Source organism: Musca vetustissima, unplaced genomic scaffold (genome assembly GCF_032173495.1).
Source record: "Musca vetustissima isolate MV318-11 ecotype Yass unplaced genomic scaffold, APGP_CSIRO_Mvet_v1 utg17926, whole genome shotgun sequence".
NCBI lineage: Eukaryota > Metazoa > Arthropoda > Insecta > Diptera > Muscidae > Musca > Musca vetustissima.
Window position 1 is genome coordinate 62,687 of NW_026874670.1, and position 19,163 is coordinate 81,849.

Here is a 19,163-nt window from a genome sequence, read left to right on the forward strand (position 1 = left end):
TCTTTTACACAACCTAACCTTAAAAAATAAAACCCTAAAACTTTGTCCCCTATTGGGAAAATAAAATAAAAAATTTTCATTTTTCTTTCGATTATATATAATAGAGCGTATATTTTTGTTGTAACTTTGTTGTTGTTGTTTGTTTTGTTGATGGAGCGGCATTACTAATAAATTTTTTAATTTTAAACTTATTTAAAGAGACAGTGAGAGAGAATAATAAAAAAATTAAAATAAAAAATAATAATATATTTAAATGTATATTCTCAAACTATGTTCGTATATTTTTTTTCTAGATTAAATATTGTTTTGTTTTTTGCATTCCAAACTCCAACGACGACAACGCGAATAATAGATAAATTAGCAAATTTATTTTATTGTTTTTTTGTTTTGTTTTTAATTTTATGTAATGCAAACATAAATACAAATAAAAAAAATAGAAGACGGTAAGGTAAGGGGGAGGTAGGGTCGAATAGGAAATTTAAACAATTAAAAAAATATATGTATATATAATAGTAATAATAATAAATCCACACAGAAACATAATTAAATGGAAGTTTAAGATAAACAAACAGCAGGAAACCCCTCTCAAAAGAAAACATACATTCGATTATCTCCAAAGAAAAAAATCGTTTAACAAAATTTCGTAAAACAAAACAGGATGCTTACTTTTTTGTTTGTAATCAATTTGTTAAGTAGGTGAGTGAAAGTGTTCGTGTGTTCTTGTCTGTATTCTAGGCCTAGTGTTTGTTTAACCTTTTCTTGTTGTTGTTGGTTTTTTGGAATTAAACTTAGTTGTTTTCGATTTTTTTTTTAAAGAAAAAAATTATAATATGCAGTAATAATAATAGTAATTAATTATATTAAACATGGAATCTTGTTGTTTGTTTTTTCGTTAACATTAATGATGTTTGTTGTGTTGTTGTTGTTAATTTAATTCGTGGTTCTTGGTTTTGTTGTTGTATTTGTTTTTTTACACATAGTTTAACGAATGACAAAAAGTAGCCTACATTCCATAGCCGGGATAGGCCATGTTGGGCGCATAACCTGGCGCCTGTCCCGCAGTCGCATAACCTTGAGCATACTGTGGCGGTATACCCATACCAGGACCAGCTGTGATCATTAATTGAGGTTCCATGCTAATAATGTTTTTATGTTCGACAGTTTCGTCTTCTTTTTCTCGTCGCGCTTCGTTTTGTTCGAGTTTATCCACTTTGGCGGTGTATTCACGTATAACCTGAGCAAGAGGAAGAAGAAAAAAGATTAAGTTTTTTTCGATTTTTTTTTTAAATATTTAACTTACTTGAATTAGATAAGGCATGGCAAAGTCCAGAATATTGTGTTTCCATGCTAATTCCATAATAACATCGGGTCTTAACAAATCGTAACACTAAGAAGAAAATATTAAAAAAAATTAAATTAAAAAATATATAAAAGTGAATTACAAAAAATATAAATTAATAAAATAATAATACAAAAATAAAATAAAATTTTTTTAAAAAATCCACGCCTTGAACATTTTTATTTCAATAAACCGCGCCTTGAAAAATATTTTTAAAAAATCCGCGTATTAAAAATTATTTTTAAAAAATCCACGCATTGAAAAAATATTTTTAAAAAATCCACGCCTTGAAAAATTATTTTTAAAAAATCCACGTCTTGAAAAAATATTTTAAAAAAAATCCACGCCTTGAAAAAATATTTTTAAAAAATCCACTCCCTGAAAAAATATTTTTAAAAAATCCACGCCTTGAAGAAAAATTCTAAAAATTCGGGCCTTGAAAAAAAATTTTAAAAAATCTGCGTCTTAAAAAAAATATTTTTAAAAAATCCACGCCCTAAAAAAATATTTAAAAAAAAAATCCGCGCCTTGAAAAAATATTTAAAAAAAATCCGCGCCTTGAAAAAATATTTTTAAAAAATCCACGCCTCTAGATCTATGCTTAGACCTGTTTTTAATCCACTCGGGCTTCCGAGAAAAAATGTGTTTTAAAGCTTGAAAAAATATTTTTAAAAAATCCGCGCCTAGGAAAAATATTTTTAATAAATCCGCTTGAAAAAGCGGAAGCTCTTCTTTCTATGGAAGCCCTTAGAAGTTGTTACTTACTTGGAATAAACAGGCAGCAAAACAATCGTAGGCATTACGTTCGAGGAACCAGGCCAGCAGTTCTTCGGCAATCTCTTGTTTACCCGATTCGGCGGCATATTCCATAGCATCCTTATACAGGCGATCCTTTTTACACAATTCAACGGATTGTTTCCAGCGGTTGTTGCCTAGGAACAAAAAAAGAACAAACAAAAATTAAAAAATAATTCTTAATTTAAATTCTCTCTCTCCCTCCCCCAATGGAGGAATCTCCTCCACGCCTCTTGTAGGGCCTCTGCCAGGGCCCCCAAACGTACCTTTATACAAATAAGCAGCAATACGTCTAAATTCTGTCAATTCATGTTTCTCCAATTTCTGTGCCAGAGCTATGGTATCGAAATTATCAAAACCATCAATTGAATTGCGTAGACCCTGATAATCTTCCTCTTCGATCAGCAGACCGTTCAATGCCTCATTGATCGCCTTATTATTCAGAGATTGTACCGAACGCAAATAGGGTTTGACCAAAGCCAAATGCCCGGTTTTGCCAAAGAACGACACAGCCCTTGTGTGATCCATGCGAGGTGCCAACACCAATAGAATGTCATTGAGTAACAGCGGTTTATAGTCCAAATAGAATTGAATTGCCTTGTAGTACAATTCAATGTTGGCAACCTTTGTGATAATATCTTTGAAGTGACCTTCACGCCAGGCTTCGGTGGGATGAGCCATCATAGCCAATACAGCGTTATCGTACTCCTCGTATTTATCATAAAGGAATACCAACTCTGACCAAAGGTGAGCCGATTCGGCGGCCCGCAATACTTTGGGGATGTTGACGCGAGACCAGAACAATTCCAGATGTTCGCGCATCTTTGAGGGCTTGAATTTCGAATAGAGTATGGCCAATTCGGTGAACATGCCCATGTGGGCACGTTCCAGACCCAAGGCCGATTCGAGCAGGGCAATGAGTTCTTCGAAATAGCCACGATCCTGATAGTAGTTGATCAGATCTTCGAGTTCATCGGCATGGACGACAATGTGTAGGCCGCACATTTGGGCGAGGCGGAATTCTTCGGCATCGACACAGGCGAAACAGACCTCCTTCCAGGTGCGTGTGGAGTTGGCTTTGCGGGCCGAGTCAACGGCACCCTGGAACTCTTTGAGATAGACCAAAGTGATGGCCAAACGGGCAAAGTTGCTGACGTTGTTGTAGAGCAGTTTGGCGGCATCGTACATGCCATCGTTGAAGCAGCGATCACCGATCTTTTGGATATCGGCATGATTGGGGCCGGAGATGAATTCTTCCAAATCGGCCAGACGACCGGTGCGGGCATAGGCATAGATCAATTCACTTTCAATGTACGATTCGCGTGCCTTCTTGCGGGCCATTTGCAAATAACGTACCAAATCCTCCCAGGAGTCGGACTTGGAGGCCACTGAGACCACATCCATATAGGCACTGGGATCATCGGCCTTAATGTACGAATCGATGGCTTCCTTTACCAAACCCTTTTCCAATTGGGCCTTGGCCAGTTGAGACCACACGGCCGGTTCATTGCAGCGCTCGGCAAATTCATAGGCCCGTTCCAAATTGTTGACCTGTTCAATGAGAACCTGGATGGCCGAGGTGTTGACATCGAATTTCTTGAAGATGGCAAAGGCCTCCTCGTACAGTTGATTGGAAATAGCAATGTTGGCGATGTCGGGGGCATCGTAGTTGTCCAAACGATTAATGTAGTCCATGACACGGGTGCGGTCAGCCTTGATGGCGGTCAAGATAAGCAGATTTTGCAAATTGCGATGATCGGAGAATACTGAAGAGTCCAAAATGATTTTCTCCAACAACTCAATGAGTTCGTTGGGCAAATCTGCAGTCATAAAGGCCTTGACGGTAACAGAGATGTCATCGGGGTCTTGGGTTTCCGACAGAGCTGTTTGCACGACTTGATCGATCAGCTGACGTTTGTAGGGATTGGATTCGGCCAAGACCTCAGCCCACAGCTCAGCATCACGACGACGTACCAAGTAACGGGCCTCACTCTTGAACAGGGAATTCTCGTTGCAGACGGCAATCAATTCACGATCGCACTGGCCACGTTCATAGGCCACACAAGCCAAATGGGGATCACGTTTCTCACAATAACGGCCCACAACACGACTATCGTAGTATTGGTTCTCCTTAAGGAAACGTTCGGGGTTGTTGTTCGAATCAATGTAGATTTTGGCCAAAGCATTGTGGGTGGCTGGTTCGATGCAGCCCTCATGGACACGCGACTCCAACCAGGGCAACAACAGCTTCAAACGGTTGCGTTTCTCCACCTCTTCCACCAATTCATCGGTGGAGAACTGGCCCTTGACGACCAAAATCAAATTCTTTATAATGTCCTCCGAGCAATCCACGTCCAAAAGACCACCCACTACAACGGGCAGACGGGAAGGATTGACCTTCTGTACATAGATTTCAATATACTTTTGCAAATTGTTACGATACAAATACAAGACCAGATCATGGACAAAATCAAAACGATCACACACAATAATCAGGGGCAATTGATCGGTCAGTTTGGCCTCCTTGAGGAAATTCTTTACCCTCTCGGCATTGTAGCAGTTCGATTCACGGCAAATGCGTTCAACTTCTTTGATTTGGTTGGTCTTACAGGCAGCCTGGATGTATTTGAAATGGACCTCCGGGTCTTGGGAGTAGTTCACAATCGAGCCAAGGAAATAGAATAATCCCTCATAGGATTTAAAGCTTTCGAAGAGATCAATCAAAGCTTTGGTGGTCAATTGTTCGTGGTATTTGGTGGCGATTTGAACACAAATTTGCAGATTTTGTCTAATGTTGGCGGTCAACATGGCCTTAAGGCATTCCAGCGAATCCTCCACAGACAGAGTGCCAAAAAAGCCAACCAACCAATCGGCATTCAACAGATGGGTATGGACCACAGCACGCTTGATGTCATACAAATCGGTATAGTGTTCCAAAGCACGTTGCAGCAGACCGGCCTTCTCACACAATTGGGCGATGTGAGCACGATCGTAATGGGTGAACATGGCATTGCCCAAAATGGCATCAGCCACCTGGGGTGCCGAAATCAAATTCATTTCCAAGAGCCTGGTCTGCAAGGCACCCTCATTGGGACGATTGTGTTTGAGGGCATCCAACAAGAAGGCGGTACACTGCTGGACCATTGAGTGTTCCATAAAGATGTCAACAATCTGATTGATATCAGCCAATGGCTCTTCCTCAGCCACCAACATTGTGGCAAATCCGGCACCCTGTTCGGGATTGGTGCGCATAACCGAACGCAACAGGAATATATAGTCGGGGGTATAGTTCACCTTTTTGGCGTATAAAACAATCTTTTGGAATTGGCCAGTCTCGGCGAAGCATTGTATAACCTTGTTGGGCACATTGGCCCTCAGATAGATGGACAGGGCCAGGGTGAGATCTGATGTCTTCACCAAATCACCCAATTCCTCGCTGCATTCCAGCTTCTCTTCCTTCAGCCACTTTTCGCAGAGCTGTTTCTTGCCCTGCAACAAGACGGGACGACACAATTCCAATGATTCGTATTTATTCAATTTACCCTGATCCAAAAGGATACCAAAATATTGCAACAATGGTGGTGTTGTGGAACCAGCTGGTGTTTGGACTTGTTGGAAACGTTGTATGGTCTGGGGGGTACGCAAAATGCCCTTGGGTGCCAAGGCAGCTACCTTGGCAGCCTCGGCATATTGGCCGGCGGTAAATAGCTTATTGAATTTGCGTACAAACAACTCTTCAGCACCGGAGAGGTTATTGCGTACAGCCATGCGTAAAGCCAAATCGGGATTTTGCAGAACCGTATTGATGTAGGGTATAATCTGCTCCTCATCGACGGTCACAGACAGCACTTGACCTTTACGATTAACACCAATAATACCACCACTTGACTCGTGGGGTGCAGTTACAAAAATCGTATCCGCGGAAATGCGATTCATATAGATGCAGGTGCCCGTTTCCATGTCATAAAGATGAATATAACCATATTTGGTAATCAAATAGATGGTATCATACTTCGAGGAAACCTGCATTGCTACCGGGAAATCACTTTGCGCCTCGGGAGGGAAGAAAACATCTACGGATTTCTTGACGAAGGGTTGATTACCGGTTGGTGGAGTGCCCACTTCAATGATGTGCAATTTGCCACCGGTAGCAGTGCGTACGGCAAAGCAGAACAATGTTGAAGGTTCCTTGTTGCCTTCCATTTTGAACGAGGCAAAAGCGGCGGCATGTCCTAAGGAAAATCGATCCAGAAAATTAATAAAAGAAATTTTTTAAAAAATCTATCGACCTTACCTTCAATAGCTTGTGACACCTTACGCTCGACCGAATACAATTGCATGGCACCGGCCACACGATTTGGCAATGCGGAAATACCCACCAACAGCAACCATTGCTGATTGGGATTACAGCGATAATTGATGATTTGGCAACCATTCAATGAGGAATGTCTATCGAACATTTTATGGGGCGTCGAATCACCCTCCATGGACCAATGATATACTGAGGTCTCTGTTACCAAGGCCAGGGTGTTCAAGGAGATCCATTTCCAAAAGACTACGTCTTCGGTCATGGTGTGGGCCTTCATTTTCGATTTCATTTCGATGTTGAAAATTTGCAAAGTTTTTTGCGCTGCAAAGAGGGAGAGAGAGAGGATTAGAATTACAATTTAATATTTTTGTTGTAATTGTTTCCTTACCTTTGAGTGCAATAACCTTGCTAGCTGGATTCATGATGGCCGAATCGGCTGAAATTGGACGTCTAGTCGGATTGTTTGTGTCATTCATATCGATAATGACAACTTGTGCGGTATCGTTGACCTTTTCACGCACACAAATAAATTTGTCAGACTCCATGGTGAGAGTACTGAACGATATCGAATTGATATTAATACCGACATTTGTGAGCTGAAAAAGAGAAGAAGAATATGGATTAAAATATGAATACAAATCAATAAAAATAAAAAATATATTAAAATGGAATTTTTCTCAAAATCCCCATGTAGATATCAAAAAAAGATAAGTTTTCCAAAGAGAAAGATCGATCACTGTTCTATAGAGAGAAAATTTAATCACACCATAGAGAAATATTATCGATATTTTTTATTTTTATCACAAAAAAATTATTATCGATTTTTCTATAACAAAAAATGAGTATCGACAATTGTTATCGACAACTTTTCATCAGAGAAAAGTTGTTATCGGCACCTATTTCTCATAAAATCGTTGTTATCGATAACTTTTCGTTATAGAATATCTGTTATCAACAACTTTTAGTTACAGAGGAGTTGTTATTGACAACATTTCTTTATAGAAAACTTGTTATCGATATATTTTCGTTATTAAAAACATGTTATCGATAACTTTTCGTTATGACAAACTTGTTATCGACAACTTATCGTTATAGAAAAAATGTTATCGACAACTTTTCCTTATATAAAAGTTGTTATCGACAACTTTTCCTTATATAAAAGTTGTTATCGACAACTTTTCCTTATATAAAAGTTGTTATCGACAACTTTTCGTTATATAAAAGTTGTTATCGACAACATTTCGTTATAGAAAAGTTGTTATCGACAACTTTTCGTTGTTATCGACAATTTTTCATTATTAAAAAGTTGTTATCGACAACTTATCGTTAGAGTAAACTTGTTGTCGACAACTTTTTGCAGTAAAAAACTTGTTATTGAAAACTTTTCGTTATATAAACGTATTATCGTTATAGAAAAGTGGTAATCGACAACTTTTCGTTAGAGAAAATTCTTTATAGGCAACTTTTCTTTATGGAAAATTTGTTATCGGCAGTTTTTTATTATATAAAATTTATTATGGACAGTTTTTTATTATATAAAAGTTGTTATCGACTACTTCTCGTTATAGAAAATCTGTTATCGATAACTTTTCGTTAAAAAATCGTTGTTATCGAACATTATTCTTTATAGAAAAGTTGTTATCGACAACTATTCGCCATGGTAAAGTTGTTATCGACAGTTTTTCTTTATAGAAAAGTAGTTTTCGACAACTTTTAGTTATATATAGGTTGTTATCGACATCTTTTTATTAGTTGTCGATTACTTTTCTCTGTATGAAATATGTTATCGAGAACTTTTTGTTATAAAAAAATAGTTATCGATAACTTTTTGTTATAGAAAAGTTACTTTTCTCTGTAGAAATTCTGTCATCGATAACATTTTGTTTAAAAAAGATAGTTATCGATAATTTTTTGTTTTAAAAAGTTGTTATCGATAACTTTTTGTTTTAAAAAGTTGTTATAGACAAGTTTTTGTTAGTTATCGATTATTTTTCTCTGTAGAAAATATGTTATCGATACAAAAATCGTTATTGATAATTTTCTTTTGTGAAAAAAATAAGTTATCGAAAATTGTTGGTAATAATAAAAAACAATTAAATCTCCCCTCTGCCTCGACCCACCTTAATACATTTTTTCTTTTCCGTTTTGCCTTTTGAATATTAACCCAGCCGTGCCATTACAACAAATACAGGGTGAAAGTCATTCATCATTAGGCCGTTTTGTTTCTATAATTAGGCCTCAAATAACATTTTTGAATTAATGACCGATACAATAAAAACATACATTAGAAAAAACAAAACAAAAATTTGATAAGGAATGAAACAAAGATTGACAAAAAGCTATAGAAAGTGCAGCAGTAGAGAACTTAAATGCAATGCATTTAATTTTTCAAACAATTTTAAAACAGCCGGTTCAAGGTCAAGATTGTTTATAAAAGAAAGGAAAATAAAATTTTATTACAAAATAAATTTTTTTTGAAAAAATTATGGAATGTGTTCGTGGAAATATATGAAACTTCTAATGGTATTTGCTAGCAATTGGTATTCAAATGATTTTTATAAATTGCATTTAATTGGAAAAATTCAAAAAAAAAATATATATATATATACAAATTTTTAAAAACCAAAAACTGATAAGAAACAAAGAACTGCAAATCAAACAAAAGCAATTAGCACTCAACATCCCATCGAAAGACCAGTGTATAACCAGTATTTTTTCTTTATCAATGCAAACATTGCAGCAGCAATTCAAAATTTTAATAGATTTATGAAGCATTCGAAAAAAAAACGGCACATGACTGATGATGTTATTATAACCCCCTCCACATCTGCCCAAAAGTGCAATAAACTCGAATAAACAAATATCTTATAAAGAAATAAAAATTTGCAGCCAAAACAGCACCAAATAATAAAATCTTGTATACAAAGAAAAACAAAGAAAAATAAAAAAGGGAAATGTGGGTTATAAAAAAATTGGACCCCATTGATAATTGGGTCATAGAACCTTGCAGACTAGATGGACGGCAAAAAAACCAAAGTCTCTTAAAAAGTTAATTTAGGATAACCACTGGTGGTGGTCTAAATAATGAAAAAAAGCTGCTCAAGGCCTCTAACAAATTTCTTTGCAGTTGCCATCACTTCTAATAGCCTGGCATGTAGGGAAAACATTAGGTATGGAGGGAAATATTTTTGCATCATTTTATGCTTCGCCTGTAAAAATTGTTTTCTACGCTCATAATCATCATCATTGCGTATTTATTATCCGTGTCATTGCCATTGTGCGACAATTTTTTTTTTTGTAATTTATTTGCAAAAAAAAAAAAAAAGCTGGCGACAGCTTGTTTTTTTCTGTCCCATGCTTATCATCTTAACACCGCCAACCACCAACAACAATATGCCTTGTTTCATTATTTTATTCAGCTGTTCGTTGTTTTATTAATCGCAAGAGATTTTTCTTTGCATTTTCACTCTTTTGTTGGGAAAATGAAGATGAAGAAATGGGCAGGAGAAGAAAAGAAAGGCATCATCATCATGCCTGGCGCCTGAATTTCTAAACAATTGACAATGTTTTTGTTTCTTCCTTGTCTATAATAGAGATGAGAAAACAAATAGAAGCACAAGAGATATAAAAAATATAGGCAAAAAGGAAAATCGCCATAAAATATTTTATTTTTAGCACCTCTGTGACGACGATTTTTGTTTTGAAATAAAAGGAATGTAAAGCCTAAGAATGTAATGCGAGGGTTCAAGGTTGAATGTTTTTTTGGCACAAATTATTTTTTTTAAAGAAAAATGCGCCAATTTAGATTTTTTGAATGAAAACCAAAGTAAAAAAATAAGATGTTGCCTCGTTCGTTTGTCCTTAATCCAAGTTCAGGAATATAATTTCGAAAGCGATTTTTGGCTCTGGAGTAGCTTTCGATTGTCTATATAAAGTTTGTTATCGTCAACTTTTCGTTACAGAAAAGTTATGATCAAGTTCCGTTAAAGAAAAAATGTTATCGATAACTTTTTGTTATAAAAAAGTAGTTATCGATAACTTTTTGTTATAGAAGTTTTAATTGGCAACTTTTTGTAAGTTATCGATTAATTTTCTCTGTAGAAAAAATGTTATCGATAACTTTTTGTTGAAAAAAGGAGTAATCGATAATTTTTTGTCAATAAAAAAGTAGTTATCGATAACTTTTTGTTATAGAAAAGTCGATTACCGATTACTTTTCTTTCTTGAAAATATGTTATCGATAACTTTTCCTTATACAAAATCATTTTCCTTTGTAAAGAAAATGTTATCGAAAATTTTCAGAAGACGATGGTTGCCGGACTTTCCCTTCTTCCTATTCCGACCACTGGTGGATCCATCCAATGCTTTAGGCTTAGCACCTTTGTCAGAGACAGTGGGCTTCACCGATTCCACTAAATCACTGGATTTAGAGGTCTCCTTAGAGATTTTTAATTGAGCAGTTGGATTCCGGAGGGAGATCCTATCCATCTGGAGTTCACGATGGAGAACGTGCAGATAGATTCTTTCGAACTTCCTTACGAATCGCATCTTGCCCTTGATGAGGTGAACCTCCCTCCCCGAAATCAAATTCCCGTCTCGACAGATTCCCCATCGTTGGACATCGCGTCCGTCGCAGATTGCTTCTGAAGTTTATTGTCGGCAAGTGCCGGTCAACAGGCTCTGCGCTTCCTTCGTTTATGCTACAACAATTTCACTGTCTAGACTTGGCTGGGATCACCGTGGTTGTCCAGCTCATCATCAGTCAGGGTGAGATTGCTCTTCAGGTAAAAGTCTAACTCTCTTGAATAAGGGTTTCCAAAATTCCACTAGGAGACCCTTGCATGGAACTTCTTCTATGGACAGATGCCGAAATCGGCTAGACAATAAAATCTTTTTTTAATATAATATGTTTTGTGGTATTCCAGATTGGCGGATTTGCGAAAAATTTAAAAATTGTAATTTATTTTCATGAATGACAACCTAGCCACAAGGCCAAGATCGGTTTCAGAAACCACTATACATCTACTACTTCAAAAATGTCTCCTATAGACAGGATAAAAACGGAATAGTTCGAACTTCTTTCACATAATATTTTAATTTTTCGAATCAGCACTTCAACTATATTGATATCCATTTTGTCATATTTAAAAAAAAAGCATGCGCAAAATGGACCCCGATGGAAATTTGTAGGGCAAATATGAATTTATAAAATAAAGGGGCCCAAAACTTCATACAATCAAGATTTCACAACGGACTGTGACCGGCCCTTAAACTTGACTTAAGCCAAAAATATTTGTTCTTCATTCTTAAAAAAAAAAAGAATTTCAAAATTTAATTTCTTTTAATTTTTGATTTCTCAAATTTCATAGTATTATGTTTCCTCAATTAAATTTCAAGTCATAATGCCTTGACTATTTTTTTCTCCTTTTAAAAAAATTCCCCCTTCAATGGGTCACCGTTTGTTTCCTCTTTTCTTTTTTGTATATTTTACTATTCTAAACCATGCATGCCTCTATCGTTATGTGTGTAAAGTGCGTATTATTTTTTTTTTTCTATTTTACTTTTTCTTTCGTTATTTTTCGTCATAATTTATTTCTTTTATTTCCCTTTTCATTCAAAAGCAATAGCTGCTTTAAGTCAATTCACTCTACTGACAGGCAAATGCATGCATACCGCCAGTGTTCCGTTATGTGTGACGAACTAGAGGTAAAAGGTAAAATTGTGGGTGACTTAGTAGTGTGTGTGTGTGTCTGTGGAGCTTTTAATGTTTTATTTTGCCATTCATTGTAGTTACAGTTGTTGTTATTTTTATTTCTCAAAACATAACTTATTTGCTAACTTTTTTCTTTCTATTTTTTTATTTCTTCATTGTGTTTTTATGCTTCAAAAACCTGTTTTTACTTCAATTGAATTTTACAAAGCCAACAGAGCATAACAACAACAACACCGCTAATAGCAATCATACAAATTGAGGTTAAATAAGAAGAAGACTTCACATTGTGACTTCAGTGCTGTCATTGAGAGGGGCGGTGGTGAGCAAGAAAACAAACATGATTAACAAATTCATGGAGGCAACAACAACAACTACTACTAGTGAGTTATGATGTTGTTGTTTAGTTAGTAGCAGCTCTCTTGTGGAGGAGAATAGTCATTTTATTGTAACTGAGATTGAGACTACTTTTGACAGACAACTAACGAACTTGCCTGTGCCTGCCTTCTGACTGACTAATACACAACGCACGGCGATTACGCTTAAAATGCATATGACACTGTCGTGTGGAATGACAATAAAGAAAGAAAAAAAGGTGATTTTTATTAGAAAATCATGACAAACGAAAAGAAGAGGAAGAAAAATAAAACAAAAAGCCGGCTTTATAAAATTAATTAGCACTTGAACGATAAAATATCAAATGTGGAAGAAAAGGAAAGGAAATTGTAATAAGTCAAAGAGAAGAGAAATACATCAACAATTTGACGGAGAGAGGGAGATCAAATATTTGCTGAATGGGACTCTATGAATGGTGAAGAGGAGAAACCTAAATTCAATCAGTTGTTAAAAATGGAAAAATAAACGCTTATACCTTAAGTAAATAATGAAAAAACCTAAGGCAAAGGAAGAAAAGGTTATTATTAAGAAGAATCTTTGGCAAAAATGTTGACAAAGCAAGTACAAAGGATTAATATAATCCTGAAAAAAAAACTGTCGATACCTTCGGCCAGCCACATATTTCTCAGAAATTATGGATAACCGCCTGATCATTGTAACAAGGGGTCCCCCTTAGGACTATATGTGGTAAACATTTCAAAATGATTCGAGACTGAACCTTAAACTAGACATGTTTAAGGATCAACGCATAAAACTAAGCGACTATTTATCGCCAGTCCTGAGATTTGACGATGTATACGTCGTTATTTCTAGTAGAGACGACTGGAACCGGAGTAACCCTCCTCTGGACGGTCTGGCTTTCTTTACAGACGGATCCAAGATGGAAGAAGGTCCTGGGGCTGGCGCCTACTGTGAAAGGCTAGGCCTTGAGCTAACTTACAAGCTGGATAGCAACTGTAGTGTTTTCCAAGCTGAAATCTTCGCAGCGGAATTGCTAGCTAGATGAGGATCTCAATCCACAGATCTAGAAATTGATGAATCAATCAAACCACCCATATGTGGTTGAAATTTCGTAAATTTCGATTTAATTCATAATCATGGAAATTTTTATATACCCTCGCACTGAATAATTTTCTAGTGATTAAGCAGTCCTCGCAAAACCCTTAAAGGAATTCCATTTCATTATGTAAAGGAATTCAAAGCTATTATAGAATAAAGCCATAAGCCAACCATCCATTCATCCGACCATATTGCCAATATTATGTTTCCCCAAAAAATGTATCAGACACCAAATGAAGAAGAAAAAACGGACAGGAGAAAATGAAGACAATAAAAAATCCATTGTTGTATAGACATGTAAATAATATTGGAAAACATTGTCTTGTTCTGTTTGTCAGCAGTTGCAGACAGACACACAGCATTACATACTTCGAAATATAATAACAACAACAATACCAACAACTAACATCAATCTCCATAGGTTGTCTAACGGTTATTGCTCTATATATAAATAGCGCATGCGTTGAATTTAGTTTTTTCTGACATTTTTGATGCCATAGCCAATATAGGCTGTGTGACTGGGAGGCATCTTTTGGAGTGTCCCATACACCCCATCGAGTTCTCCTAGTCAGTCAGTCAGCTGGTGTAAAAGTCAATGATAATCCTATTGTCTTTATACTACTCCTCTCCTCCTCCAACTGATGGTTATTAATTTCGTTATTTTGTTTTTGTTGCCCGAAAGCAACGGTGCCAGCCATAATCTTCATTCATTCTTCTTGTAATATGATGATTCTTCCTATTCCTCTTCTGATACTTTCCTCCGCCTTTACAACAATAAAAATAAGCAATGCTGGAAGGTCTAAGGTAGATGTGTAAGAAGTTATTGTTGTAACACGTTTCCTTATTTTTATTGATGAAAAAATATTTAACGCACTTTTTTCTTCTTCTGCTCCTCCTCTTTGACCTAAGAATAGATATCGCCATTGTTGTTGTTATTATTTATTCTTTATAGTTCATTTTCAATTAATATTAATTGACAAGTGCGAAGCCTATCTACGTAGATTAGACACGGTCAACATTGTTGTGAGGGGATATATAGCGCACTTGATCGAAAATACTTGCGGTGGAGTTGAAGTGCACTTGCCCTTATTTATTTATTTATATTTGTTGCCCAGTCAGCCATATAAATCTGTTAGCTCTATGGTGGTAGAATCAATAATTATTAATGTGTGAAAGCGTAAAAAGGAATAATTTAATTAGTTTGAAAATTAAATAAATGAAAATAAGTTCATAACCTTGAAATTTTGGGTGGGAATATCAAGAAAGTGAGGGAGAGTGAGTTGTGAAGGGGGATAGAGACGAGAAGCTTGCAAGGAAGTGTGAGAAGGTAATTATGAAATAGTATCGATGGCTATAGAGATCGGAAGTAAATATATTACGTGCCAAGGTTGCACTTTCCCATCCACTTTAGGTTTCCGTCAGTAGGCCAGGACTGGGGGCAGCGACACAGGAGATGCTCAATTGTCTCCATCTCCTCCTCGTCAAGAGGAGTCACAGAGTCTACAGTAATCAGTAGCAACATGATCCAATTTACTGGTAAAGGCCCTGATATAGCAATAATTCCTGTCATTACTCTTATTTCAGCTTTGCTCATAGGTTCAACAGTGAGTGTGTCCTTTTGGTAGACAGTCGGCCGAATAGACAAAGTTCATAGGCTGTTTCGTCGAAGAAAGCCTCAAAGTTCCGATAAAGATGACATATTGGTGGTTTGATTGAGTCATCTATTGCTAGATCTGTAGATTGAGATCCTCGTCTAGCTAATTCGTCTGCTCTTTCATTACCCATGATGTCACGGTGTCGTGGTACCCAACACAGCCGATAGCTGTAAGTTCTTCCAAAACTGTTCTACACTTGAGGACGGCCTCAGATGTGATGTAACAGGATTTGATGGCTTTAAGAGCCACTTGACTATCCGCAAAGGTAGTCGGGTTAGGCTGCGGATCAGAAGTCAGCTCCACACCTTTGCCAGAGACAGTGGCCTTCACAGACTCTACTCTTCTTCTCGTTTCTGGAATCTTCTTAGAGGTTTTTGATGGAGCATCTATTTGTTTAGGAAGATCTCTCTCCATCTGGAGCTCTCGATGAAAATCGTGCAGATAGGTTCTTTCGAATTTACTTACAAATTTCAAGTTACCCTTGATGAGATGAATCTTTCTCTCCGAAGCAAATTCAGCAAATTCATTTATAGTGCTTCGCATCAGATGCTTCTCGGGCAATTCCGACCTTTGAGTCGTTGACCGTTGTCGGTGGGTCTCGTTAGATTCACCATCGTCGTCGGACATCAATTCAGTTGCGGTGTGCCTCTGAAGCTTAGGATCAGTCGGAATTAGATTTGAGCATTCGGTTGGGCAACAGGGTCTATAAACCCCCCCTTAGATGGAATCACATCAATCTTCCTGTGTAGACTTGGCCAGAATCAACGTGGTGGTCAGCTCATCATCACTTAGGCTTAAATTTTGTAGCCGTTCCTCCGAAAGTATATCCTCTTCAGGTACAAATCTGTCCAGTTGGTCGAAGTTGGTTTCCTACTCTGTTTATATTTATAGCTATACACGATAGTATAGAGGTCGTCCCCGCCCCAAGAGAGGTCAGTCCCCGCAGGCCGGTCTGTCGTAGACTGTTTCTTACCAGTCTTGACTAAAATAATAAAATAGAAATTAAAAGATCTCTGGATCTCTACTAGAATTATAATTTCCTATTGGTAATTGGTCCTCTGGATTTTTATCAGGAGAAGACCACACTCAGATTTTCCATAAAAATAATATATTTTGGATTTTTACTAAAAAAAATCCTCTAATTTATAGAAGATATATCTGGTCTTCTATAAAATATTACCTTCAGGTCTATTATGAAAATTATAATATCCAGCTCATCATCAGCGCTAAGGGTCCCATGTAAACAATTGTTTTTGATCTACAGGAATTTCTTGTTTCACTTGCGATTGAATTTAGTTCGGGTTTGTTCTGCTACTTTTTGATGTACCAAAATGAGTTGTTTAAATTGCAATTGACCCCATATCCATCCATCCGACCTTTATCGCCTCCAAATTAGTTATAAAGAAATTCATACATGAGGAATGTGTCATGGTCCACAAGAAAAATTATGTTGTGGTTTAAAAACTGAAACGAAATTTTCTACAAAAACTCCTCCAAATTTAATATTTTTTCGGTTGGGTTTTGGAGCCGACCACACAGCCGCAGTAGTAGCCAACAAAAACAAAATTAAAGGAAACGCCGTTTGATGATATTCACTAAAGCATGACTCATGCATGTCAAACAACAGTATTGTTGTAGTTGTATTTGTTGATTTTTTTCTTGTTTTTGTATGAGCGATAATGCTGGTCGACTGGCTGACTGTCGGAATGGCTGCTGGTATTGGAACGACTTGACAACTAACTCTTCTTGCGAGGAGAATAAATAATGCAATGCAATATGGGTGTTTTGTTGGTGATGGTTGGTTGGTTCAACAAAATTAAATCTACAACAAGTTAAAAAGAAATTATTCATTGTTTTTAAAACAAATAAAAAAATCACAAAACTTCACAAAAAAAAAAAAAAATACAAATGTAGATAACCATTGGCAACAAGTTGTTGTGATGATGATGATGGCGGTTGGTGGTGGTGTTGGCAGGGAGCCTGATAACACCAAAAACACAATTTATATAGGGGTGTTTTGTTAAATGCTGATAATATGTCTAAAATACTAAATGGCAAAAGGAAATGGAGAAAGATTCTGAATCCAAAAAAAAACATATGTTAAATTATTTTTCAAGATTTCTATATTAATTGGAGGACAACTTACCTGTAAATGCTCCTGAAAGCGTATGGGTAGTATTTGAGTCATTTTGTGCACCCTGTTTTTACTTTGCTGGCTACAAACAACAACTCCGCTTGTTTAGTTTTGCACGTACAACAACACTATGATTATTTTGTGGTTTAATAAATTATTTATTTTTTTATTAATTTATTTCGTTTTATTTGCTTTTTCTTTTTTGGTTTGTTCTTGTCTTAATTTGCTGTGACCTGTGGCGGCTGCTGCTACTTCTCGTTGATGAAAGATGACAGGTTTTCACACACACAAAAAATGCAACACTGCAAAGGTATTTTTTATTATTACTTTTTTATTTCTTTCTGTATTTTATTTTTTATGTTGTAATGGAAGATAGAAAAGAAACACAAAATAAAATCAGTGATGACACCAAAAAAAAAACCAACGAAAAAAGAAGTAATTACGTGTACACCACAAGAAGAACGATGAACTAACTGATATTATGTTTTAACTCTCTCTGTGTGTGGCTGGCTAGTTAACTGACTTTCTCTCTCTCTCACTGTGTCACACACTACCGTTGTCAATCTCTGTTTCAGGCACACACACTTTAACTCTCTCTCACACTTGCAATGAATGTACTCGTACACCACACAGTCATCAACCCAGTGAGGGTTATTCTTTGTTGTTGTTGGTGGTGTTGTTGTAACTCACACTTTTTTTCTACTGGGATTTTTTGATTGATTTTTCTTTTTTCTTCTTATTGTTGTTGGGTTTCTATTTCTCTTGTGACACACACAGGTGAAATTGACGATTTAGCTTTTTCATTGGAATTATTTGATTTTGTTTGTAACAAACACACACACTCATGCATGCAGCGGCAAAGAAATATTTTAACAAAAAAATATAAAGCAAAGTATTAAAGTGAATGAAAAAAAAAAATTAACAAATAAAAGGAGAGAGAGAAATAATAAATTTATTAAATTAAATAGAAGATAAAAGAAGCCACTGAGGGGCGTATGAGTATATTTCTTGTAACTTGCTGAAAACGCCTCTTTTTTTTTATTTCATACATAAAAAATATTTTTATTAACATTTTTTTGTATTTTTTTAATAAAAAATAAATTATATATATTTTTAATTACATTGCAATTTTTTTCTCCACAAAAAATAAATTATTGTTTTTACACACTGAACCACATATAAAAAAAGGTAGAAAAAATCACTGGCCAACCGCCGATTGCCGCTTATGTGAAAAGAACTCTAAAAAATGACTGTCGTTTTTCGTTCATTTGACAATCGATGAAGAAGAAGACCAAAGAAAAAATAGACGTAGTGGTGAAATACTTTTGACATTTAGGTAGAAACAGAAAAACAAACAAATGTGGTGAATAAAAAAGAAAAATAAAACAACAAAAAGAAAATAATATAAAGAAAAATTTTTTTAATTAAATAAGAAATTAATTTAAAATAATTTCTTTTTATAAAACATAAATAAAAAAAATAATTAAATTATATCCCAAATTTTTTTAATATTACAAAAAATAATTTTTTTATTAATCCACCACACTTAATCATACTGCACAACGAAGCAGAGAAGGAAAAAAGCCGAAATACACACACGAAACAAAAAATATAGACATTTTTATTACCTTTAACACCACATAAATTATTTTCTATATTATTTCCTTCTTCTTTCTTTAATCGCTCACATTTAGTTATTTTAAATAATTAAAATAAAACAAGGAAAAATCCCCTTTCGTTAGACAAAACAACCTATTGCCACATAA

The 19,163-nt window shown here is 35.8% G+C and overlaps 1 protein-coding gene across 1 annotated transcript; it reads right to left on the reverse strand.

Moving 5' to 3' along the window:
- Positions 1-961: 961 nt before the first annotated feature.
- Positions 962-17,462, reverse strand: LOC133335774 (clathrin heavy chain). The gene is made up of 7 exons (XM_061544075.1): positions 17,410-17,462; positions 6,832-7,039; positions 6,429-6,764; positions 2,401-6,366; positions 2,105-2,271; positions 1,301-1,387; positions 962-1,234 (listed from the first exon to the last, which is right to left on the reverse strand). Exons 1-7 carry the CDS (start codon positions 17,449-17,451, stop codon positions 1,004-1,006), a joined length of 5,037 nt encoding a protein of 1,678 aa, XP_061400059.1. The 5' UTR covers positions 17,452-17,462; the 3' UTR covers positions 962-1,003.
- Between the last annotated feature and the right edge of the window lie 1,701 nt (positions 17,463-19,163).